At 53.3% G+C, this 27,352-nt stretch overlaps 1 protein-coding gene across 2 annotated transcripts in view; it reads left to right on the top strand.

Moving 5' to 3' along the window:
• The first annotated feature begins 585 nt into the window (after window positions 1-585).
• Crispld2 (cysteine rich secretory protein LCCL domain containing 2) overlaps window positions 586-27,352 on the top strand; it is a 58,304-nt gene continuing 31,537 nt past the window's right edge. The window contains exons 1-6 of one of the 2 annotated variants that reach the window (XM_052728850.1): window positions 586-684; window positions 15,490-15,806; window positions 18,515-18,633; window positions 20,378-20,510; window positions 20,873-20,988; window positions 23,732-23,832. In XM_052728850.1, the coding sequence (XP_052584810.1) occupies window positions 15,567-15,806; window positions 18,515-18,633; window positions 20,378-20,510; window positions 20,873-20,988; window positions 23,732-23,832 (709 nt within the window). In that variant the 5' untranslated portion in view covers window positions 586-684; window positions 15,490-15,566. Of the gene's footprint in view, window positions 685-15,489; window positions 15,835-18,514; window positions 18,634-20,377; window positions 20,511-20,872; window positions 20,989-23,731; window positions 23,833-27,352 lie in introns of those variants that run through there. The other variant, XM_052728852.1, reaches the window with a different exon arrangement.

Genomic DNA, 27,352 nt, shown 5'->3' with positions numbered 1-27,352 from the left:
GCCCATTTCCTCACTTGCCCTTAACGGTTTGGGAGTCAACCATACCTAATTTCCCAGATTCTGACCTCTGGATACTTGCCCCGGGTAGGTGCCAAATGCCCTGAGACACATGATACTAAGCTTGCTGGAACCTGTCCCGGGGCTCCTGAGGAGGCAGGCAGCCTCTTCACAGGAAGTGGGATGCTGCATGCTCCCTGTATGGCTGGGAACCTGGAGATCCAGTGTTTCCATCTCCTAGCCTAGGAACCCGCAGTGGCAGATAAATCTGCACACCCGGGTTCTGCACGCGCCTCTCGGTGGTCTGTCAGGTCCTCCATTTGAGTGGCAGAGTCGGGTGGGGTCCGTGGGCCACCGCCTGGCCGAAAGTGCCCAGCCCGCCGCGCACAGTAAGTGCTCAATGAAAACGACTTTTATGGTCACGGCTAGGGGCCGCGCGCTCCTTGAGCACTGTGGTCCTCAGCGCCGCCTCCCGCCCGAAGGCAGCAGGGCGGGGCGGGGCCGGGCCGGCGCAGCCCAATCAGCGCCGCCTGTGGGCTCGGGGGCGTGGCCCAAGCAGCTCCCAGCTACTACTAGGGGCAGCGCGCCTAATCCCGGACTCACTTGCTGCGTCTAGCATCGGCAGGGTCCCAGCGCCGCAATCTGCTCGCTCAGCTCTGCCTAGCTTGAGGCCAGTGTCCTGCGCAGGTGAGAGGGACTCCGTCCCGCTGCTCTTTTATTTGTATGAGAACAGGTCTCTCCACTAGCCCAGGCTGTCATCGAACTTTCAGCCATTCCCCTGCCTCAGCGGCGATGTACCCTCTTTCTGTCTTTTGCGATGCTCTTTCCCTGACTAGGGCAGATGCGGTGCTTCAGGGTTGCATGTCGGCGGCGCTCTGCGGAGCCCCTACCTGCAAAGTCCTTTTCAGATGAAGGAACTGAGGCTCAGCCACGAAGCCTTTTGGCTGGGACTGACTGACTCACAGTTAGGAAGGCTGAAGAGCCAGGATCCCCAGTCTGGCTGCAGGCAGCTCCGAGCTCTTTTGCCCTCCCAGTGCTATTTGCCATCATTTGGGGACGTAGTGTGTTGTCAGAGGGCATCGAAAGCTGGTTGCATTAGAGGGATGTTTCATGCTGTATGGATAGAAGAATCCAGGGGACCACAGGGGCAAGTTCCTTTTGTCCCAAGTTATAGAGCCACGCCCCTTTACAGTTTCATTGGCAACAGGCTTGCAGCGAGGAGGTCTTCTCTCCCTATTTTAGTTCAAAGTACTGAGGGTCAGAGAGGTAAAGTGAGCTGTGCCAGCACAGACAGGACTGGAACCCACTTCTGACTGCTTCCAAAGCTTGCATGGATGTGTCCAGGTATAACGCAGTCTGGCCTCCAAATCAAATTAATCCTCCTTCTCAGTTTCCTGACTGTTGGGATTACAGGCAGTTATTCTAGAGAATATTTTTGGGAACATATTACAGGTTTTTTGTTGTTGTTGTTTTTTTGCTAGAGTGGGCATCTTGAATAATTCCTCCTGTCAGGAGAATTGGCCCCAGGAACTTAGGAGGTTGGCTGCCCCAGATGAGGCAAGCCAAAGCCAGCTCCTTATGGGGTTCAGACTCAGGGCCAGATGCCTGCTCCTGCAGTCCAATTTGAACTGGCCATCTTTCCAGGGAAAGGTGAGTTGCTAGGGTGACTAAGACTGTGCGAGACGCTGTCTGGATGCCTGGCTCTTCTGGAGCCAAGAGTGGGTTCTGAATGTTCACCGTTAGCCCTGGACTCCTTGCCCTGGTGAAGTAGGGTAGGCCTGCCTTTTCCAAATAATCCCACACTGCACACATCAGGTCTGGAGTCTGACATCCTTGTAGAACAAGGATGGGCCACATCCCCTGCACCACACAGACCGAGGGCTGTGCTAGGGACGTGTGTAGCATGTGTCTGATAGTCTACCACCATCTCCCACCCCAGGAGGAGTAGCAGGTGTGGGGCTATATAGCCTGTGCTGGGGGCTGTGCCTGGGGACTGTGCCTGGGGACCTCGGTCAGTGCTAGCTCTGAGTCCTGGTCAGTGCTGGCTCAGAGTCCTGCCTCTGGGCTAGAGGTGGAATGTGGCTCATGATATTACCACCCCAGCTGGGCCTGGGTCTAGACCTGAACACTCATGACCTAGAAGTCCTGCCTTTTGAAAGACAGCTCTCTGCCCACTGCTGCCTCTGCTTCTCGACCTGACCTTCAAGGGGGGCTTTATCTCAGGGGTCAAGGAAAAACAGACAGAGAGGAGAAACGAAGAGGGAGGTTCCGATTCTTATAGGGAAGTGACAGTTACGCTAAGGTCGGCACCTGAGACTTCTCTGAAACAACTGCTGACCAGCTATGTCCAGGACTTCCTTGAGTAATAATATCTCAGACGGCTCAGTGAGTGGGCATGCTCCATCCACTGAAGCGTAACGTGCCCACATGTGCAGAACATGAAACAGCTGGACCTAGGGAGCGCTGTCCCCCTAGCTGACTCCCCCACCAGGTTCAAAGGACAAATGTCGCTTTACCAAGTGACAAATGTGACTGCCACAGCAGAGTGTGCCACAAGGCTTCTCTCATGCCGTAAGGGTGCCTTTAGCATCTCCAGGCACCTGGGCCCAGGTAGGTGGGGTGGGAGTGGGGGGTAGGGCAAGAAGGGGCTGTACTGACAGGGCTCTTTACCAGGGTGTAGTCAGTATGCCCAAAGCCTTGCCTGGTGGCCTGGGTCGGTGGTGCTCCCAGATTCTGGCTGCTCTGCTGCAGAGGGGCAGAGTTGATCTGCAGCAGTGGGGGAGGGGCCCTAGGTGGACTAAGGGGAGTGTGAGGCCCTTCAAAGCTCCCACATGGCACCCTTCTTGCGTGGACTACACTGGGAGTATCTGCAGGCAGGACCCTGGTGCTGACCTGGGCCTTGTGGGAGCTGGCAACGGGCTCTTCTCTGTCACCAGAGTAATTTGTGCGTAGGGGAGGTGCCTCTGTGTCTGCTACTCTGGGAACTGGAAGCTTTAAAAAAATTTTTTTTTTTTTTTTAAATTCACTGCATTTGATGAGTCCCAGATGTGCAGATCCCGCGTCAGTCAAAAGGGTTGATGGCTTGATGGCTCTTCAGGAAGGGAAGCTGCAGGGCAGCCAGGAGGCCATCATTTCACTTCATGGAGAGTTTCTTCAGCTAGGGGACGGAGGACACCTTATGATGTCCCCAACAGAGCACCCCGCGCCAGAGCAGGCCAGGGCAGTCGCATGACTAGGTGCTGAGTCCAGGGTTTTCAGAACCAGTCATGTTCGGTTTTTGTTTTGTTTTGTTTTCTTGAAAAAAGTATAAAGTACACATACACGTAAAATTTATCATTTTTATTTAAAAACCATCTTTATTTATTGAGTGTGTGTGCATGTATGTAGGTAGGCATGTCCATGCCAGGCTGCGTGTGTAGACATCAGAGGATGACTCATAGGTCTCCATCTTGGCTTCCATCACTGTAGATTCAAGCAAGTGATGGAATTTAGGTTTCCGGGCTTGGCCCCGAGCACCTTTACACATGGCGCCATCTCACTGCCCCCAAACGCACTACTTTAAAAAACGTACTTATTTAGTTATTTTTTGTGTGTATGTGTGTGTCTGCACGTGTGCTTGTACACATGATAGTATTGCCCAAGGAGGGCCGAGAGGCATCAGACCCCCCAGAACTGGAGTTACAGATGGTTGTGAATCATCCCGTGAAGGTGCTGGGAACCACACCTGGGTCCTCTGCAAGAACAGTAAGTGCTCTTTCTTAACTGCTGAGCCATCTCTCCAGCCCTCCAAAAAATTTGCCATGTTAAAGTGCACAGCTGAGGGCAGTTAGTGTATTGGCAGTGTTGTATGGCCAATGCCACGATCTCATTCCAGAACATTCTCCTCATCCTGTGTCCATGAGCAGTTGTGCCTCAGGCTTCTCCTCCAGCACTTACCACTGCTCATCTCTACAGCATTTTCTTTCCTTTTGGTTTTAGATGGGTCTCACTGTGTAGCCCTGGCTGGCCTAGAACTCACAATATAGCCCAGGCTGGTCCATCTTCTTATTGCTTGGATTGTAAGTGTGCCACCACCATGGCCCATTTTTGTGCTGGGGTTGGAACAAGGCACACAAGGCCAGTGCTCTGCTGGTGAGCCACACCCCCCGCCCCTCACTGAGGGATTCTAGGCAGGTGTCTGCTCTATCTCTGAGTTGTAAATCCCATCCTCTGTAGAGCACATTTTTCTTCTCACACTTCTACAAATGCCCTGCTTAGTGTTTTGGGAACACTGTGCATATGGTTCTGTGGATGTGTACACAGAGGAGGCAGCAGGTCACGTGGTCATTGGATGTCTAACCGTGAGCAAGCTGGCTCCTTCATCCTCTGTGAGGAAGCATCATCAGCTTGGCTGTTCTCACCCAGATGACAGTGAGCTCTTCCATGGTGGGTACAGACAGACACTGTTGCCTGGAGTTTTGTGGCAGGGCTGACGTCTTGTCCTGAGTCACAGCAACCCACTGAGACTCCTGTCTCAGACATTGCCCTGGGGGAGCCCTGCTCTGTTTCCCACCCCCAGATTGCAACTGTGGTATTTTTGGGCAGACACCCCCCTTTCCAGGCCATGGGGACATGATGATCTAGCCAGAGGGAGGTTTGCTTGGCCTCCAGTGCTGCGTCAGCTTAGGAAAAACCCACAAAATTGGGGGGAAAGGCCTAATGAGGGATTTTGCAACTTCTGGACCATCATAAAAAAAAAAAATTACAAACTATGAAAGCCCGAATTTTCAATTCAGTTTCTGGAATGTGTCATGTTTTGATGCTGAATGGCAACATTCCAGAAGAAAAGGCAGCCACGCTTCCATTTTGCTTGGAGGCCAGAGATCTCATTAGCTAACCTTGTCCCAAAAAACTTTCAGGCAGGAAGAGTTCCACTTGCTCTCGAGGACTGGGGTCTGGTATCAAGCCTGTGTCTTCTGACCCTTCGTGGAGTGGGCCCCGGCCACCAGGCCAAAGAGACCATGCATGTTCCAGCTGCAGGGAAAAGAGAAAGGGGGCTGAGGGGAGCCGCTGACTGCACCATGCAGAGCACCATACAGGGCCACAGGCCTGGGATGGGAATGGCCAGAGTGAGGATCAGCTCAGGGTAACAGTGTCTATCCTGCCATCATGGCTTGTACCACTAAGCAACCCCTGCCTAGGAGCAAGGCATGAAGGAAATGGAGGCGTTTGCCCTGGGATATAGCCTTTTCTAGACTATGTTGTGTTGCCAAAGTAAGGGTACCCCAGGGACTCTGGGAATATGAGAACTACTCATGGGGTTTTCTGGAGCTCTGTGCTTACAGGCAGAGGCGTGGGGGCGCACGGTAAAAGCATTGGGTGGGGCTATCTGTGCATCACACCATGCCATGCCCTGACCTCCTTTGCCAACAAAGAGCAAGCCCTCCACCGCTGACCTCAGGCCTGTGCTGTGTCCAGCTGACCTGTGGCCACTGATGTTTGCTCTCGTCTGATTTTATTCCCAATGCCTCTTCCTAGCAGAAGTCATCGGAGTCTTCATGAATGGCAGGGATAGAAAATGACTTGAAAATAGGAATTTCTTGGCACACTCAAAGCAATCCTTCCCCCGCGAAATATGAAGTATGTTCTAGGATTAGACAGGTGATAAGAAGGTGAGCCAAACTCTGGAAGTGTTGGGGTCTGGGAAATGTCGGCTAAGGTAGGGGAAGGTAAACTGGTGATGTGACTGAGCTGGCAGAGCGCTTGCCTAGAATGCACGGCGCCCTGGGTTCCATTCCCAGCACCCCATAAACAGAAAGCATGGTGGCACACACCTCTAATCCTAGTGCTACAGATAGAGGCAGGAGGATTAGCAATTCAAGGTCATCCCTCAGCTACATAATGAGTTTGAGGCTAGCCTGGGCTGTATGAAGGTCCTGTCCCAAGTAAACAAATACTAGAGCAAAACTAAAGGCGGAGAAGGAGGAGACAGGTGGACTTTGTTTGTTTGTTTGTTTTTGTTTTTCAAGACAGGGTTTCTCTGTGTAGTTTTGGTGCCTGTCCTGGATCTCGCTCTGTAGACCAGGCTGGCCTCGAACTCACAGAGATCCGCCTGGCTCTGCCTCCCGAGTGCTGGGATTAAAGGCATGCACCACCACCACCAAGCGACAGGTGGGCTCTTTAGAGCAGTGATTCCCTAAGTGGGGTCCCCAGACCAGCAGCAACCCTTGTGACCTCAGTAGAAACATAGGTGACCAGGTCTCAGTCCAGACCCGAACCAGGGAGTGCAGCTGCTATCTATCTGTTCTTGTCTTTGAAACAGATATTACTATGTAGCCCAGGCTGGCCTTGAATCTGCTAATCCTTCTGCCTCTGGAAGAGATTGGTTGCTGAAACATTCTTGTAACCCCAAGCCAAGGAGCAGGGTGTTTGGGGCTGGAGTTCCCCTTAACAGTACCGCATGTGGGAGGCCTGGTTTAGTAGCAACCAATAAGCCCAAACCAAAACCTTTCTTGGGAAGCATGCCCCGCCTGGTGGCGCACCATGCGCAGGGTTGATTCCAGATGCTCTGGAGCCCCAACCAGTGTCACAAAGGATCTTGGCGCCTTCCAGAGAGTGTGCAGTGGCTCTGAGTGACAGGGACCTCGCTGGGTGCATCTGCTTACCTGCTCTGGAGCCAATCCCGCACTGACCCAGAGCTGCTCCAGCTGCAGGACTGTGGAGACAGCCCAGTCGGCAAAGTGCTTGCTGTGCAAGGCCAAAGACCCGAGTTCAATCCCTAGAACCCATGTAAAAATGCTGGGTGTGGTGGTGTGTGCCTGTGATCTCAGCTCTGTGGCTTGCTGGCCGGCTAGCCTAGCTGAATCTTCAAGTCACAGGCCAGTGAGAAGCTTTGTTTCAAAAATGTAAATCAACAAATAAGGTATATGACTCCTGAAGAGCATTCACACACACACACACACACACACACACACACACACACACACACACACACACACACAATTTCAGGCATATCTGTAGCAAGTAGCCTCGTTACCACACACACACAGCTTCCACACACATCCTGGCTGTCCTCCTCCATGCCTGAACACACTATTTATTCCCAGGACCTTGGCAGCCTGGCTAGCACCAAGAGATATTTTCATCGGGGCCTTGGCAATGTGGGACACAGTGCCCTGCCAGCTAGGAGATGAACCCAGCCCTGTCTGGGTGAGGTTCTATGCTGCCTGGCGGGCCCTTATCTGGACTCCTTCCTCTCCGTTTACTTTTCAGGGCTGTCGGGGCCAGTCTCAGCCTAGAGACTCTTGAGGGGCCAGTCTGGGGTGGGTGCAGTTCTTTCCTGTGTGCTGGTGAGGTTCTTGAGTGGCCATTCATGCCTCTCGTAATTCATCCTTCAAACAGTCTGAGCAAACTTAAACAAACTCGGCTTTCACTGCAGCTTAGCATCTCAGAGACCATGGACCATCACTCATCTGCTGTCAGGGAAATCTCCTCCCAGAGAGGCTACAGAGCTCAGCCAGACTACGGGAGTCTCTCAGGCCCTCCTGGCACCCCTACCCCCAGGGGAACCATTTCCAGACTTCTAATGGCGCAGGCTGGGTTTGAACTTCACATGAAGGAACTGTGTGTGTTTAATCCTCAGAGTCTGGCTGGCTTGGCGTCACACACAAAGGTGAAACTCTGCTGGTCTGCTGCGCAGGGACAGGCTTTCAAAGTTAAGCCAGACCTCACCCAGCAGTCCGTCCGGCAGAGGCTCCTCTCTGCATTAGGCAGAAAGCAGGACTTCCCATAGTGACCTTCAAAGCTCCTGGCTGCCTGACCCTGGCTGCCTATGACCCCGCCTCTTTTCTGTGCTTGACTTTGGGACGTGCAGGTGGCATCGCCTCCACATCTTCCTCCTTTGTCCACCCCAACCACAGGGACCACTGCTCTACCCCTTCAGGGCCTTTTCCAGCCTAGCTCCGGCACCAGCGTTGACTATGTGTTACTTCCCTTCCTGGACAGGATCCCAGGACTTCCTGGGATCTGTGGAGCCCTACAGAGGAGACTCCGTGTCCAGGCCCTTGCTCTGCCTTGCTGAAGCTGTCCCACCCTTCTATGGGCATTGCAGTAGGGCTGTGAGGCTAGTCCAGGTTGCAGCCTGTCTCTCAGAGGAAAGGCCTCCTGGGACCAAAATTCACCCAGAAGGAACACAGGAAGAGATGCGGTGGCCGATGGCCAGATAGGCATTGATTCCTTTGCACCCATCCTGGCCCAGCCTTGCCATATCTCTGAGGAATAGAGGCATGGAAAGGTGGTGACCCTCTGGGTAGCTCTCAGCTCTGGCAGAGGGTAGGATTTGAACCCAGGCCTGACTCAGACATGTTTCCCGCACTGCTCATGACTCTGGCACCAATCATTTCCTTTTCCATGGAGGTGGAGGGCTCCCTTTCTTTTTTTCGTTTTTGTTTTTGTTTTTGTTTTTGGTTTGGTTTTTCAAGACAGGGTTTCTCTGTGTAGCTTTGCGCCTTTCCTGGAACTCACTTGGTAGTCTAGGCTGGCCTCGAACTCACAGAGATCCGCCTGGCTCTGCTTCCCAAGTGCTGGGATTAAAGGCGTGCGCCACCACTGCCCGGCGGGACTCCCTTTCTTTATCCAGAGTTTGAAATGAAGTGTTGCTAGGGAAACCTTCACACATCAGCAGAAGTCAGACCTAGGAGTTATGCATGGGTTATTTTAAGAATATCTTAATTTATTATCTGGGCACTTAATTTGGCTTTAAAAAAACATATTATCTTGGCCTGCATGGAACATGCTTGGTTTTAGCACAAAGTGGTTTAAACGTTTGTTGACTATTATTTATGTCCAGAATTAGTCCAGCATAATATTTTAGGCCTTGAATCCTAATTACTGGACAGACTGAGGTAGGAGGATCACAAGTTCAAGGACAGCCTAGGCATCTTATAGAGACCCTCGTTCAAAATAAAAAGGGAAAAGAAGGCCAGAGATGTAGTTCTATGATAGGGTGAGCAATTGACTGCCATGATAGAAGCCTTAACCTTGATTCCCAGCACCACACACACACTCCATCAAATTGGCTCAGCATATTGTGTTTATTATGCATCTGAATTTGATCCATGAGTCCCCCAAGGACTGTGTCTCTTGGTGGGGGAACAGAGGACACAAGATCCTGTGAGGATGACTGCACTGCTGGCCAGCACCTGGGTGTGGGGAGCTTGGGTGCTGTGGGGTGGCCAGCAGGGACGGAGCCAACCTGTCATCTTCCTCGGGCGGGCCTGACCTTGATCCTGTCAAAAAGCAGACAGGGTCCAGTGAGGAGGGGAGACGGCGCAGCCTGCTGTCCGCTGCTCACTCAGGCATCTGTAACGGGACGGGACGTTCCCTGCTTAGCCCTGGGATCACTGCTTGGAAGTGGGGGTGAGGGTGTCCCTCCTCCCAGCACACTTCATTCCCAGGGTTTCTGGGTGGTTTGTGGGTATGACTGTGATCCGTCCTTGGCTTCTTACTCAGATGTAAGCTCTCTCTTTGTCAAATTAAGGAGGAGCAGAGCCAGGGAAGGCCGGCTTTGTGGGGTCAGTAGCCATCCGGTGAGCAGGGCTCTGGGCTGAGGCATCACACCGATGTCGGGCAGTGGGGCAGAGTTGCTGCCTGGGTGAGAAGGACAGATGGGAGGCTTGGGTATAAGGAGTGTATTGGCCCTGCCCCCAGGCCTCTCTATGACCGTAGCCAGCCTGTTTACTATGCTTGTTTACTGTCCTTTAGTTTCCTCCTCTGTGAAATGGGCTCATAAAATCAGTGACCTTGTCCATTGTGGAGATGATGACACAGGAGATTCCAGGAATGAAGGAAGCTTACTCGGCTGGGCCATCCCCACTCGTCACACCTTGGCCAGGTCATCACCACGGATGTGGACTCACTAGCCTTTGGTGTTCCGGGGCTGACACATCAGCTTGGGGGTGCTGACAGCTCAGTTTTCTGATAGGTCACCGACCAGATAACAGAACCTCTGTTAAGGCTAATTCACACAGTCTTGAAAAAAGGAAGTCCCATTTGAACCAAAGGCATCAGAGTCTTAAGGCTGAGACCTTTAGGACTGCATCCCGCTCTGTCTATGTCCCGAGGTGGCGGATGGCCAGCGGGCAATTGCGGTGGTGTTTCCTAAAGACACAGTCCTTAGTGACTTAACGTGGGTTGGGGGCTTGAAATTGGCCACAGTGGGACGTGTACACCAAAGGGATGGGTGAGCGCCACAGAACAGGCTGTTTTCTTGAGTTTCCAACACATAAGCAGCCCACTGTGGACAGCTAGAGGGAGAGGGGTGTATCACAAACCCAGTGGGGTTGCGGGCAGCTCCCAGACAGACAGGCCATGATGCAGAAGAGAGGGGCCTTCAGAAGGATGATGAGCTTCATATCCATGCACAGTTGTCTGGGTGGTTCCCAGCCATAGGGTTGACACTACCCCCCCCCCCTTTCCCCAGCCTTACGTCCTGGGACCTTCTTCCCCAAAAAGTCAAGTAGCCCAGGCCATCCTCAGCTAACAGCTGAGTCAAGTGTCCTGGGGCTTCATTTCTCCCAAGTGTGAGATGTCTAACATTTTAAGGTTCTATTTGGCTATGGCAAAGGTTAGACCTTGAAATAACAATTGCGGGGAGACCTGCCCTCCTCTTAGCTCCATGCCCTTGGTCACATGCCCTCTTTTGTTTGTTTGTTTGAGAATGGGTCTCATGTAGCTCAGGCTAGCCTCAAACTCACTATGTGGCCAAGGACGGCCTTGAACTTCTGATCTTCCCGCCTCTACCTCCTGAGTGCATCACCAGAGTTTGGAGGTAGAACCGAGGGCTGGGCACCCTACCAACTGAGCTGAGTCCCCAGCCCTAGGCCAAGCCATTGAACGCCTCCTGCAATGTCATTTCCAGCAGGACTAACTCATTATTTCTATCACTCAAAACCCTGGGGCTTAGAGTGCCCCCCCCCCACATATGTAGCTGCATCCCAGAGAAGCTGAATGCTCTGTCGGAGACCACACAGCTGATGAGGGGCAATGTCAGGGATCGAACCCAGGTTCTGTTTCCCTGAAAGCCCAGGATGCAGCCAACAGAGAGGCCACCATGGACCACAGTCCTTATATGGCTCCTCTGATCCAGAACAGAGGAGGCATGCCCTTCCCCGTTCATTCCATAAATATTTATTGAGCAGAGTTGTTTCAGACAGACTCTGGGACTCAGCGGTGAGTAGGCTGACAGATCTGCCGAGTGATTAATTCCCACAAGGCTTTCCAGGAAGGGGAGCCCATGGTGAGCAGAGGTTCACTGGCGGGCTTGGCAGCGGGCACTCTGGGGTCAGGGGCTGGGCTGTAGGAACAGCGTGTGCAGAGGCTGGGCCAGCAGCTGGTGTCTTAGCTCTGACATCTTCTTGGCAGGCTTCCCCAAACACAGAGCAGCTGGGCCACATGATGCAACAACCTTCCCAGTTGGCCCCTCATTTCTGGACCAGGGGCTTTGCTAGCATTTCAACAAAACTGCTTTTAGACCTCTAAATGACATCAAGTGCCATCCGGGACTGGTGGGGTCACTGGAGGGCTAATAGGACAGCAGCTTCGTTGTCCTCAAGCCTTCAGAAAGCTGGGTTTCCAGTCTTGGTCCTCCCTCCAACTGGCCACGCAGACTCCCAAGCCTGTTAGTGTGGACAGGGCTCAGCTTTGTCTGCTGTAAAACGGGGCTGCAGATCTTCTGTCCATGGTCATGTCCCAATGCACGCCGCAGCCCTGGGAATGTTGGCACTCCAGGAGAGCTGCTTTCACAATCTGCGTCTTGCCATTGACCCTGGGATCCGAGAGCACCGTCCAAGCTTCCTGCAACCCTCTTGCCTTGTTCTTGTGAGAACTGGATGCTTAGCTACCTGGGGTCTCCTGAGTTCTGTTCTGTAACTCTAGCAAAAGAGAACAAGATCTTGCAGGGACCCTCTTGGCTGTGTGGCTCCAAGTTGGTGAGCGATGGAGTGTCAGAAGGTTGGTAGGGGGACTCCCCTAGAAATGGTGTTGAGAATTAGGGGGATGGCTCGGTGTGTAAATAAATTCCTGTGCCAGTGTCAGGACCCGGGTTCAGATAGCTAGAACCGCTGTAAAATTCGGGCAGGTGCAGCAGCCCCGTGTAATACCAGCACGCAGGAGATAAGAGGCGGAATCCCTGGAGCAAGCTGGCTCCATAGACCAGACGAAACAGTGAGGGACTGCCTCAATATATGTAAGGTGCAGAGTGACCGAGGAAGACACCTGACGTCCGCCTTTGCACAGGTATGCATGCAAATGTGTGGGGACATACGTATTCACCCACGCATACCGTATGCAGAAAAGAAGTGAGGGAGTTGAATTTGGCAAGGCCAAGGGGAAGCAGGTGAGATGGAAGAGAGCAGGAGTGTGGGCCTTACCCCAGAAACTGGGGGAGCTGGGGCCCAGTCCCCCACTGTGACCAGGTGAAAGACTGAGGAAAACGAGGATGTGGCTGCAGCTGGAGAGGGCGGCTCACACTGCGTGTCAAGGACACAGCACCCATGGTACTGCGCATGTGTTTGCCAAGGAGGGGGCATGTCCTGGGTGAGTACCCCAGAGGCTTTGCTCATCTCCCTGGAGTGACTCATTAGCGAGTCCTCGTCTACAGAGTCACCACTTGACCAGCCTCCCAGCATCCTTCACAGGAGGCAGCACAGAGTCCCAGCACCCCAGAGCCAGGCCTTGCTGCTGTGCTTTGGATGTCCCTGTCCCTGAGTATGGTACATTGGTATGCTCCAGTCCAAGGGGGGTCCTTCTGGAGAGCATCATGAAACGGGTGAGCACCCCTTTAGCCTCAGCTCTTGTCTCTGGCTGTCCAATGTTGGGCAGCCATCTTAATTCAAGCTCCATCCCATTTGTAGCATGGGAACCATAGGACCGCAGCTCTGGGTAATGCAGAGCCAAGGCAGCAAGGTGCTCCCATTGGTAACTTAGAGAAGGGCAGGACCCCTTCTAGAAGCCACCGAGACTCCGTGTCAGGATCAGCTCGGTCACTGCTAAGTTCTGGGCATGTGGTACAGCACGTATGCCTCCTTCACAAAAGGTTTTTGGGCCAGTTCGATGATTAAGGAAATGGGTAAAGGTGCTTGCCTCCAAGCCTGATGACCTATGTTTGATTCCTGGGACCCACACTGACTCCAGCAAGCTGTCCTCTGACTTCCACGTGCACCCCACGGCAAACATCTATTATACACAAATTAAAATGGTAGAAAAGGCAGACATACATATGCAGTGCCGAGGAATGAGCTTGGTCCCATGCATTCCAACCCTTTCAATTTTTTTTATCACCATTTTCCAAATTAGCCTTTGTGTATGTTTGTACACCATGAACATGCCTGGTGTCCATGGAGGTCAGAAGAGGGCATCAGATCACATGGAACTTGGGTTAATAGATGAGTGTATGTGACCATATTGGTGCTAGAGTCGAACTCAGGTCTTCTACAAGAGCAGCAAGTGCTCTTACCTACTCAGCCGTTTCTCCAGCCCCTTAATTTTTTTTATTTTGACGTGAGACCTTGCCAAGTTGCATAGGCTGGCCTTGAACTCAACATGTACTCCAGGCTGGCCTTGACCTTGTGATCTTCTGGCCTCAGCCTTAGAGTACAGGAATGTGCTACCACATCTGGCCTCGATGCTAGTTTTGATGCAGCTGTTGGGGCAGTGGATGGGGAATGGTCCCCACAGGCTAGGATGCTGGACGCGTCCCTGTGCCCCATGCTGGCTAACTGCTTTGACAGCCAGCACCAGGTCTCCTCCCTCCTTACGGCTTCCGCCCAGCAACACCTGAGACACACCTCCTCTTGAGCTGGTATTGCCTGGTGTGTGGTTGGTCCGCTGTGGCCTGGCCCCACAGGTCACATGTCAGCCACAGTGCCAGAAACCAGGAGCCAGAGATGGAGCTGTGGGTGGAGCTGGCTCCTCCCGAGGTCTCCCCTGACTTGCAAGTGACACTGCCTCCCTGTGTTCTTCCATGCTTGTCCCTCTGTGTGTGTTTGTGTCCTGATCTCTTCTTTTTTATTTTATTCTATTTTGTTTTTTTTTCTTCCCTGAGGCAGGGTTTCTCTCTGTAACAGTCCTGGCTGTCCTGGAACTCACTCTGCAGACTAGGCTGGCCTCAAACTCAGAGACTCACCTGCCTCTGCCTCCCAAATTTTGGGATTAAAGGTGTGTGCCACCATACCTGGCCCCCCTTTTTAAAAAATTATTGTTTATTTATTTATAGCATGATGTGTATATTTTGTATATGTATATGGTATGTGTGTATGGATCTGTGCATGTGTATGTGTACAAGTATACATGTGTTTATGAGTATATGTCTCTGTGTGTGTATATATATGCGTGTGTATGTATGTATGTTTGTATGTATGTGTGTGTCTCTTTCTCTGTGTGTGTATGTGTGCATATGTGTGTTTGTCTTTCTCTGTTTACCCTTTTGCAGCTCTAGGAATGGAAGGCAGCCAGGTGACCCATTGCTGAACTGCAGTCCCAACCCATGTTTCAAAAATATGTACAGTACCACTAGTGCCATCTTCTACAGGGTGCTTTTAAGCTTACCACCATGCTCTGTTTATTAAGACCCAAGCAGAGCCCTGGTTGGCTCCTACCTGCTGTATAACTCTCCACCTCATTTTCCCTTTCCATCACCAGCAGATTTACCATTCCCCTGCTGATCGCACTTCGATCGCTTCTGCTTTGGTTAGGCCTAGGTTTTCATCTGGTTGATCCTAGTGTCACGTGACAGTTGATGCTTTGGGCCTTTGGGCCCTGCCCTTCTCGCTCCTCAAGCACCAAGTAACACAGGTGGGGCGTTGCCTTGATCCCAGGGTGGACAGGCAGTGACATGCCTTGGTGTGTCCCTTTGACCTGACTCTGCAGCCGGAGCTGTGCCTCGAGAGTGGTGTGGTCGACCTGAGGGAGTTTGGGCACCGGGAGCGCTCTACATTCTTGGTGTGCTTTCTGGCTGGGCCATTGCACACAGTGGGCATCCCATGGTCCCCTGGGCTCTGGCCTGAGGCCTCCTCCCTTGGAGCAGGGCAGGCAGGGCTTGACTCCGGCACACCAGAGAGTAGCTGAGCCCTGCCCCTCTCTCTATGCTGCGCCTTTGGTCTCACACAGGCTTAGTGGGGACCCTGGAGGGTTTCCAGGGTGGGGGTGAGAATTGTGGCTTTCTCAGGGCACCTTGACTTTGCCTTGCCCCCTGGGGCGGCAGCTCTCTCTAGAACTCTGGTTCATTTTGCATCCCCTCCCCGCCTCTGTTCACCCTGCCGCTGACAGTTCCAAGCCCACGTGACAGGTACAGTACACACCAGGCGTTTCTGTGTGAGCAAAGACTAGGGGAGACTTTGGCTAAAGGGACAGACACCCCCTCCCACCCTCCCACCCCCCGCCCAGCTGGTTTGGTTGTGTTGGGCAAAGCTGACTTAGTTCTAACTTGCTGTCTCCTGCTTCCTCTTTTCTTTCCAGAACCTTCCGGTGCCCAGCCCTGTCTCAGGAGCCCAGGCTGCCCTGTTCCCTTTAGTTGTGGCTGCAGGTGTGGGGCCATGAGCTGTCTTCTGAGTAGTATGGTCCCAGTGGGGCTGGCTCTGCTGGTCTGTGGAGCACAGGCCTTTTTCCTGCCCAACACCACAAGTCTGGAGAAGCTGCTGAGCAAGTACCAGCAGGCAGAGGCACACTCACGGGTGCGCAGAGCCATCCCCTGGTCCGACCGCCAGGAAATCCTCATGCTGCACAACAAGCTTCGGGGCCAGGTGTATCCCGCTGCCTCCAACATGGAGTACATGGTGAGTGGCCTCCAACATGGAGTACATGGTGAGTGGCCTCCAACATGGAGTACATGGGGTGATGGCAGGCAAGGGCCAGTGCATTATCTTCTGATTTTTAGAGTTCTCATGTAGCACAGGCCATCCTGAACTTATTATGTAGTTGAAGATGACCCAACTTCTGATTGGTCTGCATCCAGCCTCTTAAGTGGTGGGGTTACAGGTGTGCTTGGCTCCTTTTCTGACAGCTTAGGCTGGCTCCAAGATCGCTATGTAGTCAAGGACGACCTTGAACTTCTGATCTTCTGCTATCTCGCAAGTGCTAGGATTACAGGTGTCCACCTGCACGTTCAGTTTATGCAGTGCTGGGGATGGAGTCAGGGTTTTGTGCATGCTAGGCAAGCACTCTACCAACTCAGCTACAGGCTCTCTACCAACTCAGCTACAAGCACTCTACCAACTCAGCCAAAAACACTCTACTAACCCAGCTACAAGCACTCTACCAACTAACTCAGCTACAAGCACTCTACGCACTGAACCACACCCCTGCCTCACCTTTTCTGTTCTGATACCCTGTTTCTCTCCTTCATTTCTCTCTTCCCTTCAGGGGAGTCAAGGCCTGGCTTAACTCAGAGGTTTATATTAATTACATACTGTATGGCCTATGGCTCAGGCCTCTTGTTAACTAGCTCTTTCATCTTAAATTAACCCATTTCTATTAATCTATATGTTGCCACGTGGCCATGGTGTTACCAGTCTATTGGCATCTTGTTGCTCCTTGGGTGGCAGGCTGGTATCTGCCTTTCTTCTCTCTCTATCCCTCTTGGATTTTCCTGCCTGGCTCCATTCTGCCTTGCCATAGGCCAATGCAGCTTTATTTGTTAACCAATGGGAGCAACATATATTCACAGCATACAGAAAGACATCTCACAGCACCTGGGTTCTGGGTAGTCTCCCTTTTCAGCTGCTCTGTCTGTTGCCTGGCCTTTGCCAAGGATGACAGAAGCCAGAGTGGTCATCCCTTCTGAGCTCTTCCTACAAGCTGTTTGGGGTGGCCAGGTGAAGTGGTCATTTGTGCCTGGGTTCCAAAGAGGAAACGTCCCCCTTGACTGGTTTCCCAGAATCGGGGTGGGGGTGAAGATGAGGAGAGGCTGATCACACCCCACAGGGTCACTTGTTGCCCACAGGCCCAGACCCTCTCTACCTTGGTAGCTTTTAAACCTTCAGAGATTGAGGTCCTTGGCTTACCAGGCACTGCCCAGGGTGGCTGAGTACCACTCACACATGGATGGTGTGTCCAGTGATAGCTCAGAGAGGTCATGTTGTCGATAGTAGCTTCAGACTGTCCTCATACCACCTTGCTAAGGCTGAGACAGCTCCTGCTGGGGGACCATGCCCTAGGGGCACTCCCTGGGCAGGTGGGTGGTGTGGTGTGTCTTCCCGTGAGAGATGCCATGGAGAACGGGGTTGGAGGTGTGAGCGTGGGGACTTGGGGGAACCTGGGAGAACAGGAAGTATTAACCCCAATCTGAAGATGGGAAACTAGACTCAGAGAGGCTGAACTGGAAGGGACTGGCCCTTGACATACGTGGTGAGGCTTCCTGCTCCCATACTTGCTGCTCTGAGGAGGTGTATGGTAAACATGGGAGTGTGGGGGAGAGGCTCCCTTCTCTACCTGTCAGCCTTCTGCATGCCTGGGGCTTAGCTAACGGGTGAGTTCTGTGGAGTTATTGCACATATGCTGTATGCATGCACAGAGGAAGAGCTTGTCCTCATGGGTCTGCTGACCAGATGGGCACCCCCACCCCCATCAGCAGGCTTCTAGAGGCTGAGGTAACATGGTGGCAGGTTGAGCAGAGCCAGAGGTGGAGGGAACCCAAAAGGCTGATGAAGGACTCGAGGCAGTTGCAGAAGCTAAAGGCTGAGGGAGTCACAAGTGGGAGTGGAAGACTGAGCTCGTAGACAGGGAACGGTGTGAGGGAACAGAACCGAGAAACCTCACCACCTCCCACATCTTGCTCCCTAAAAAGGAAACAAGTGAGGTGCCTCTGAGGAGCTGTGTGGTGCTTGGATTTCTGATTTTTTTTTTTTTTTTTTTTTTTTTTTTGTTTTTCGAGACAGGGTTTCTCTGTGTAGCTTTGCGCCTTTCCTGGAACTCGCTTTGGAGACCAGGCTGGCCTCGAACTCACAGAGATCCACCTGGCTCTGCCTCCCAAGTGCTGGGATTAAAGGCGTGCGCCACCACCGCCCGGCGGATTTCTGATTTTTTTGCCAACGTATCATGGTGCTCCTGGAGAGTCGGGTATCCCCAGTGGGTCCCACAGACTTGGAGCCGGAGTCTAGCTCTAGACTAGGTGGGTATGTGACTGTGAGTCAATGGCCTGCCTTCTCACAGCCTCGGCCCTCTTCTCTGTAGGATGAAATGAGATGGGCACTCTCCAGGACTGTGGCAGGATAGACTTGGATGAATCCAGGGCTATCACTGAGGGTGTGGGTGGGCTCTCAGCTCCTGAGGACGGCCCGAGGGTGACCAGGGCTCTCACCTGCCTTCTATGTGTCTGATTGCTGTCATGTGGCGTCCCCCTCCAGTCTCCCACTCACTGAGGCTGAGAGAAGCTGGGCTCACAGGCATCTGCTAGAGGCACAGCCAGAGCTCTGGCAGCCCCGGGGCTGGGGTTTCTGCTTCAACCCTCCTGACGTCTGTGCCCTGTGCCGTCTCTCCCCTGCAGACTTGGGATGAGGAGCTGGAGAGGTCTGCGGCAGCATGGGCACAGGAGTGCCTGTGGGAGCATGGGCCCGCCAGCCTGTTGGTATCCATTGGGCAGAACCTGGCTGTGCACTGGGGCAGGTAAGAGTTGCCGGCACCCCGAACTGCAGCGCCCCCCCCCCACTTGAGTGGGATCTGGCTGCTGCAGGATGACTGGCTTGGTGTTCCTGTGTGTTGTCAAGATGTGGAAGATTTGAGGTTCTGGGTTCCGTCCCCAGCACCATAAACCAACCAACCAACCACCTAATGGTGCAACCTGCAGCCCTGACAGGCTCGGCTCTTCGTTTACGGCCTACTGCTTGGCCAGACAGCAAAGTATTTATACAAAATTCCAGCTGCTGCCCAGACCGCCACCCTGGATGGTACCCCTTTCCTTCTATCAGCCCACTTCCCTCTAGATTTATGGTGTCTCCTCGTTTGAGATGGCTTGTCCATCTGACAGACCCACATACAGCCGTCCTATCCCCATGGCTTTGGCCTGGTGCTGGGTCCTGTTCTGAGGCCTTCTGGTCATCCCTCCCGGGGCCCTGGGCCGGTGATGGGATTAGAGGCTCAGAGTGTCCCATCCTTGATGGGTAGGTTTCCTTCCCTCAGGCATGCTGGCATGCGTACAGTGTTCCTAGGAGTGACAGGCAGGCTCCCTTCTGCCCTAGCTCCTCATGGCACGTGCTTCCAAGGGGCTGACCAGGGTGGGAGGCCGTGTCCTGGGGACTTGCTGACCGCAGTTGCTGGTGCTGGGCCCGGGCGGTAATTGTTACAAGACCTCAAACTGCTTGGCTGACCACAATGCTGTCACAAAGGGTCATTCTCTATGAACCAACCACTCTGTTTACACTTGCTGGTGACCAAGGGACTGCGGGTTCACAGACAAGTTATTATTTTTTTTCCTGATTGACACAAAATAGAACAGTGAGCACATAGTGACTCACACCTGGAATCCCAGTGCTCAGGAAGAGGAGGCAGGAGAATCTCGAGTTCAAGGCCAGCCTGGGGAAGTGGCCTCAGATCAGTGGCCTCACCACAGTGTCCTAGCTGTGTGTCACTCTTCAGCCATTTACTTAATGTCTGCTGGCCTTTACATCAGCTTCAAGTGAGCCTATAACAATGCATGTCTAGCCGGGCAGCAGTGGCGCACACCTTTAATCCCAGCACTCGGGAGGCAGAGGCAGGTGGATCTCTGTGAGTGCGAGGCCAGCCTGGTCTACAGAGCGAGATCCAGGACAGGCACCAAAACTACACAGAGAAACCCTGTCTCGAAAAACCAAACCAAACCAAACAAAAAAGCATGTCTATCCCTCTCCTCTCTGTCTCCTTGCAAAGTCCCGACCCCCTGCTTGGCCCTGCTCAACTCTGTTTCTGTCCTCCCTCCCTCCTTCCCTCTCCCTTTCTTTCTCTGTGGAACCTCCCACATGCCATCACTATTGCTGAGCCACACCACACCCCTTTTCTCACTATTTTAGTTAAGGTCTCACTGAATTGTCCAGGGAACTCACTCTGTAGCCCAGGCTGGCTTTGAACTTGACACCCTCCTACCTTAACCCCCGGAGTAGCTGAGATGACCGGCCTGCAGCCCCTCGCCAGCCCTGCACGCATTCACATCTTAAATCGAGGTGGTCTTGGCTGCAGTGTGTCTGAAACCTTGAGCTCTTGAGCTGCTTGCATTTTACCTGGTGTGCATGCCAATGAATACATCATTAAGGTAGCAAATGTAAATCCTGCACACACAGGTGCCTCGGAGGCCACCCAACATGGGGTAGTTTCAGGCAGGTACCGGCAGGGTTGGAAGCCTGGCTCTGTGGACCACCCCCCACTTCTGTCCCTCTAGGTACCGCTCTCCTGGATTCCACGTGCAGTCCTGGTACGACGAGGTGAAGGATTACACCTACCCCTACTCTCACGAGTGCAACCCTTGGTGCCCAGAGCGCTGCTCAGGGGCTATGTGCACCCACTACACACAGGTAATTCGGGTGCTGATCTCCGCTCAGCCTGTGCCCCAGACCTGGGGAGTGTGTTTGGAAATGTGAATGCTGGCATGCTTCCTGCCTGAGGCCTTTGCTTTAATTCTTTGCTTCTCAGAGCACACTGGTTGGGGTCCTGCTGCTTGCTATGGATGAGTTCACGGGATGAGAAACTTGGAGTAAGCTCTGGAAACTTCTATGGCAATTTACATGGCTGAGGCTTTTCACCACTGTGTGCATATAGCTTGTTTTTAAAAGGCATGTGCACTCCCCCAGTGGATTGGCCTTCTCTGGTGCCCTATATTCCAGAGTTGCCCCAGGGCAGCCTGCCCCTGAGCTCTAACACAGTGCTGTCTTTTCAGATGGTCTGGGCCACCACCAACAAGGTTGGCTGTGCTGTGCACACCTGTCGGAGCATGAACGTCTGGGGAGACATTTGGGAGAATGCTGTGTATCTCGTCTGCAATTATTCTCCAAAGTAAGACTGCGTTGTCTCAGTCGTACAAGCTGGCTGGGGTGCACTTGTTTGCCTCAGGGGAACTAACTAAAACTGGTCTCAATGGTTAGGAGAGTCAGCAAGGACTTGGGCTCTTTTTAAGGTCCCCCTGGCCCCAAGGTGGCTGCAGAGCTCCAGCACTGTGTCTTCCCGTACGATTCTACTTCACATAGCAGAAATGTAGAGATGGTTGTGTCCGTCGGCATTTCCCCACAAAACGTCAGTGGCCAGAATTAGATCAATCATAGACAAGGGGGGGACCACAATGGCTCCAACTGGTTTTCTGAGTCATCTCCCAAGGCGGTGTACAAGCAAGAATAGTTGTTGTCTGGGAGGAGGGAGACACGGAGTGGGGAGAGGAGCAAGGCAAGAGAGAGTAAAAGATAAAGGGGGCAGGGCGGTGAGTAGTGCTGTTTTCTCTGAAATGGAGCCACAGATGGCGTCCTAGAAGACTTGTCCTCCTACCAGACTGACTTCTGCTTCCCTTCCTGCTCTCTCCTAAGCATCCCTGTCACAGTGCGTCACTCACCCAAAAATGGCTCACTGCACAGATATGTGCAGAGCACAGAGTCACTTACCCGTTTGCAGTCTGCGGTTTGAACAGGGATGCTGGCCGCCATCCCGGCACGGGCACAGTTGCTGTGGTGGCTTCTCCGACCTGCTTACCTACTGGAGGAGTGGAGCAGGCCGGAGGAGGTGGAGTGAGGTGGGGATCAGGAGCTGTGGGGTTGGGAGGGAAAAGACTGCGGAGAAACCATGGAGCACAGCTTTGGGGCTTTGGGGCTGAGCAGCCGCTGCACTCCAGCAGGCTCCGGTCCCCAAGGCGATTCCTAGCGCGGTTGAAGGTAGAAAGTGAGGGACAACTTGGATCAAAGCTTTATGTTTAAAAACGCTGGCAGCTCTGATCAGAAACATAACTCTTGGGACCAGGGAGATGGCTCAGTAGGTAAAGGGACTTGTCTCCAAGCCTGGGGACCGGAGTTTGATCCCCAGGACCCACATAGTGGAAGGAGAAAACCAACTCTCATGCGCGCGCGCACACACACACACACACACACACACACACACACACACACACACACTAAATAAATATATGTAAAAGGATTTTTAGCAGAAATAAATTTTCCCCTTCCCTGGCAGTATTTTCTCCCCTTTCTTGGTAAAGGCACCATATCATCATGGTCTTCTGCTTAACCAGCCTAGAACCTGTAGTGGCCACCTCAGGCTAGGGCCTGATGGCAGACACTTGCTCATATCATGGCCTGTTTGGGAGGGTAGACATCTAGAATGAAGGCCTGGAGGCATTGACTCTGGGGAGATCTCCCCTGGCTTGTAGGCGCCCATCTTCCCGCTGTGTGCACACATGGCCGTGAGAGATGGCAGAACGTGAGCATGTGCTTTGGGACTCTTCTCACGAGGGTACTGGTCTTCCTGGAGCAGGGCTCCACTCTCCTGGTTCCATTAACCTTAATTACTTTCCTAAAAGCCCATATTGAAATGTGGCCACAGGGGAGGTTGGGCTTCGTTGTGAATGGAGGAGGCCGTTGCCTGGGAGACCCATCCATGGTCAGTTCGTTGCCTAGTTACTTTCGACGGCTGTATGATATCCCATGCTGCCCAGGGCCTTTTCCTCCAAGAGGCATTCCCCATCTCTGAGCTGGTCAGGTCACCATCATGGAACCAGGGCGGGAACAATGACCAAGAGCTGGGAATGGTACAAGATGAGCCTGATTTTTGCCCCAACGGCCTTATGGGTAAGGAGAGTGCCATCCATGAGCTCATCGGAGGTTTTGGAGCCTGGCTCTCTGCTGCCTGGCTGGAGAGGCCACCCAGTCTCTATGAACACTGGTCTCTGCCCTTATGGGCCTGAGAGCCTGGGGGCATGATCTATTGTTGAGGAAGGAGTCCAGTGTACTGAGGAGAACTGGTCTTGCAGAGCGGGACAAACCCCTGTGGAGACTCCGTTTTCTGAGGAGACCATCAGACTCTCCCATGAACAGTGGGTGGCATTTGGGTCCGTGCTTGATGTCCCACTGAGGTTCAGCTCAGTGTCCTCCACTGTGTGTCCCCAGCCCAAATACTTGCAGGATTAGAACTGTGGGGTCTACACCAATGCCCAGAGGCTGTTCCAACTGTCCAGGTGGATCTATAGAGAGGGGGGTGGACTGTGAGAGTGGCAGAGGAGGAGGCAGGACCCCTCCCCCAGTGTGGACCACCTCCCTCCCTGGCTCAGTGAGGTCATCACTCGTTGGTCATTGGAGTGGGCCACAGGGTGCACAGAGGAGTCTGTACAGTCTCTCCATGACTCTAGCAGGAGCCCCTGCCTCCCTAGAAAACAACCACAGACCCCCCTGGTGGGCCTCTTTGCTTTATAGACACTATCAAGAAGAGCCTTGCCCAAGGATGTCTTGGTGGCTATCCACTGTATGAGTAAAGAGCCACCTCAGGGTAGGGGACACTGTCTGAGATCGCTCAGATGAGTCTGGGGCTACATCTGTCACCCAGGGAGTCATTCTTTACACAGTGCTCAGTGACAGGGTCTCATCATGGTACCCAGAGCCCCCTGGCTGACTGGCACTGGAAGGGGAGGCCGAGAAGCTGCCTTTCCTGTACCAGGCTTGTGTCCTTCTCCCAACATCAGGGGCTCTGTTTGAGGTTCCCTAGTGGGCCGCTGGGCCTAAAGGACGTGTGGGGTTGGTTCATGGTGTTTCTGCTCTGTCTCCAGGGGAAACTGGATTGGTGAGGCTCCCTACAAGCATGGCCGTCCCTGCTCTGAGTGCCCACCCAGCTATGGAGGTGGCTGCCAGAACAACCTATGCTACAAAGGTAGGTGGCACGAGGGCCCCACCCTGGTGTGGCTTTTCACCCTGGGGCCACAGATGGGGATGGCTGAAATAGAAATAAAGTCAGACCCGGACTCACCCCTGCAGCCACCCCTGCCACCGTTTAGGTCTGTGCCCCTCTGCTCTCTGCCCTTGGCCCCTGCCACCTGCAGATCCCACTGTCCCGAGATGCCCCTGCCCCCAGGCAACTCCTTGGCTTGGCCCCAGTGGACAGTGGACATGGCCCTGGACTCAGACTCCCTCTTCACCTTCCTTAGCATGTGCAGTCTGCTTAAGACAGAGGGTTGTCAGTCAGAAGTGGTGGCTCACTCCTGCCGTCCCAGCACTTGGTAACTGAGGCAGGAGGATTGCCACGAATTTGAGATCAGCCTAGGCTACATAACAGTACTCTGTTTGACCTCCTGGGATCTCCCCAAAACAAGACCTGCACAAAAAATCCGGGTGATTTTTGTTTGTTTGTTGTTTGTTTTTTTGGTTTTTGTTTTTTGAGACACGGTTTCTCTTTGTAGTCCTGGTTATCCTGAAACTCACTTTGTAGACCAGGCTGGGCTTGAACTCACAGAGATCCACCTGCCTCTGCCTCCCAAGGGCTGGAATTAAAGGCATGCACCACCACTACCCAGCAAAATCCAGATGATTAACATGGAACCCAAAGCAAGTGGTTAGCTCGGCTTGAGTTTTCACCCCGTCAGACATAGGCACTGGTACCCTTGTCCGATGTATTCCCTTATCTTTCTGAGATTGACTGCTGTCAAGGCTGCCTGGGGGACAGGCTGCTTTCTGCCTGGGGCTCTGTTGGCTCCCACAGGGCTGCTTAGAAAGCATCCATTTTTCCTCTCCATACATTCTCACCATACATTCTCACGCTTAACCGTAGTCACCATACATTCTCACGCTTAACGTGCACTTGACGTCCTGGAATAGTTCTGGCTCTCAGAAGTTGTGTCTCAGAAGTGGGGGGATGCTCCCCAGCTGAGCAATGTCTGTGGCTGAGATTTATGTTCTGTGTGGCTCCAATAACTGTCCAGGGCTGACAAGGCAGAGAGTGGGCAGGCTCTGCTGCAGGGGAGGGTGGGCATGCAGCGGTGACCCTCTTTCCTGGACTGTCCCTGAGATGGACACGGGGTCAGTCTGTGGGGCTCTGGGATGTGGAATAGCAGAGGTCCTCATTCATAGAAGACCAGGCTCTCTGCCACTCCAGCTAGCTCATGAGAGGGGCACTACCAGGGGGCTGGGACAGAAGCGGGACAATTCAGACCCCTGGGTGTGTGGGCCTGCCTGCAGTCTGTCCCGTCAACTGCCTTGTGCCAAGTCCCCATGACAGCTCTTCCCTGGATACAAGTCTGATGTCTCCGTCTCCAGGGAGTCTCTGGGTGTCAGGCAGACATGCACCTGCCACCATGTTCTCATGACCCCCCAAACTCCTCAGGAACTTGGTTGCCCTGTTATTACAGCTGCTGGCACACTCAAGGGCATTGGGCAGGTGTGCCCTGCATGCTGGGGAATAAACAGAGCCTCCCCTCCACAGAGGGCTCTTTCAAGAAGTCAGAGCACACACAGGCCCCAGACACTAGCCTACCCGTCCCTCGGTGCCCCTGTGCTTATTTCTTTATTTGTGGTGGAAAACACCCAACTTGGCTTGGCAGACATTCTCATTTTCTTAGCTAACCATGCAGAAAACCTCCCCTAATTCAGCTTATCTACATAAGCCACTAAATAAGGGTGTGCCGTGGCACCCTTAAGGCCATGACCTATAATGGGGACACGAGGATTTAGGGATAAGGACAGAAGTTTCCTTCTATCCGGTACCTCCCTGTGGGGGGATAACAGGCTGGGGAGGTACTCAACTCCCGGTCCAGCTATATCCCAGCTCTGTGAACCCAGATGGGTCTCTTTTACATCCCCTTGCCTCTCTGAGCCTCAGTTTCCTCGTATGTAAAGTGGTTGTTGTGTCTCTTATGGCAGAAAGATGAGGAGCGGGGGGCAGGGCCTGTTGCTCAGATGTGATGTCACCGTTCACAGAGCCAGGGGGACCTGAGACTCCTGGCTTGGAGCAGAATATCCTGGGAGTGAACAGAGCTTGCCTGCTCTGTGCAGGGATGGTTACCAGGAAGTACTCAATTCCCTTTGGGTCACACATCCCTAGGGTACCTCACAGAGGGGGATTGGGTGCATGTTTTTCTGCTTTCCATTTTCATGTGTGGGGCTGGGGACCAGGACCACCTGCCCTTGCTCTGAAAGAGCAAGCCACCTCAGACCCTCCCAAACTAGGTTTCTCTCAGTAAAGCTTGCCTTTAAAGTCATGAGATCCTAAAGCCAACGGAAGAAACCCAGCTCACTCCCAGACAGCAACGGGCTGTCAGCATCAGGCTGTGAATGGCCGCATTGATGGGACAGGTGTTGAGGCTGCCTGTGTAGGTAGCCTAGGGGCTCAGTGGAGGTTCAGCCCGGAGTTGGTGCTACTGTGCCTTGGGAATTCCAGCCTTGGCAACCTCAGACCTTGTCGGTGGGCGTGCTTTTTCCTTGGCTCTCAGGGGGTGGGGTTTGAGTTGCTCGTTCACTTGGAATTTTGTTGAACTTCTCCTATGTTGGGGTGTCGGGGGTACGGTGGGCCATGAAGCTGGGGCTCCTGGTAGCAAAGGTGAAATTAGAGCCAAGCAGCCATATGCATGTCTTTTCACCTCTGTCTTTCCTATCCCTTCTCCTCTCAGGCCAGGGCTAGCCTGGGATGAATTAGTCCCCACTCACTTCTCCAGTGCTCTACCTAGAAAGACAGGGGCGCCTCACTCGTTGGCCCTTCATTTGGATACCTGTCATGGTGGCAGGGGATATCAAGACCCAGGCTGCCCCTCTGTGAAGACTGTGCTTTGCTCCAGGAGAGACAGTAGCCCTTGAGGATGATGGGTCTCCATGGAATCAGAGAGGCCTGAGGGTGCTTCATTTCCCTCCTTGAAACAGTCTTGGCCCAAGCACATCACTGATATCCAACTCTGCCCCAGAGATAACATTTTCTCATGAAGGAGACTGCCAGCCTCGGGGGCGGGCCTACGGAAGTGTTAATGAACGAGGTTAAGGTGGGTGGGTCGAGCTGCGAAGAGGCAGTGAGGGAGGTGTGTTCAGTGGGTTATTGGATGTCAGGGAGCTTCCTTTGAGGTGTGTGGAAGGTGTTTCCTGGCTCTGGCATACAGACATTTGTGGAGAACTGGGGTCCTTGGTGGGGCTCCCTGGGGCTCATCATGGGCCAGGTGGCACAGGAGGGCAGCCCACCCTCGGGCTTGGCTTTGGCTGGAGGTCAGAGTTTGGTGTCCTGGTAGTCCTTCTTCTATTGTCCTTCTGAATGAGAGTGGAGATTGGGGAACTGATCCTCAGAGGCACCACCAGCCCATGAGGTGAGTGTTTTGAAGGGGGGAGGATGATAATGGAGAAGGAGTGGCCTATGTAGCCCTGGGGTGGGAAAAGATTGAGACTGAGCAAGCTGCCATTTTTTAAAGCAGGGGCCGGGG

Source organism: Peromyscus californicus, unplaced genomic scaffold, assembly GCF_007827085.1.
Source record: "Peromyscus californicus insignis strain IS unplaced genomic scaffold, ASM782708v3 Scaffold_8__1_contigs__length_139910024, whole genome shotgun sequence".
Taxonomy (NCBI): Eukaryota; Metazoa; Chordata; class Mammalia; order Rodentia; family Cricetidae; genus Peromyscus; species Peromyscus californicus.
The sequence above is the reverse complement of the archived record's forward strand: the minus strand, read 5'-3'. Positions and strand labels throughout refer to the sequence as shown.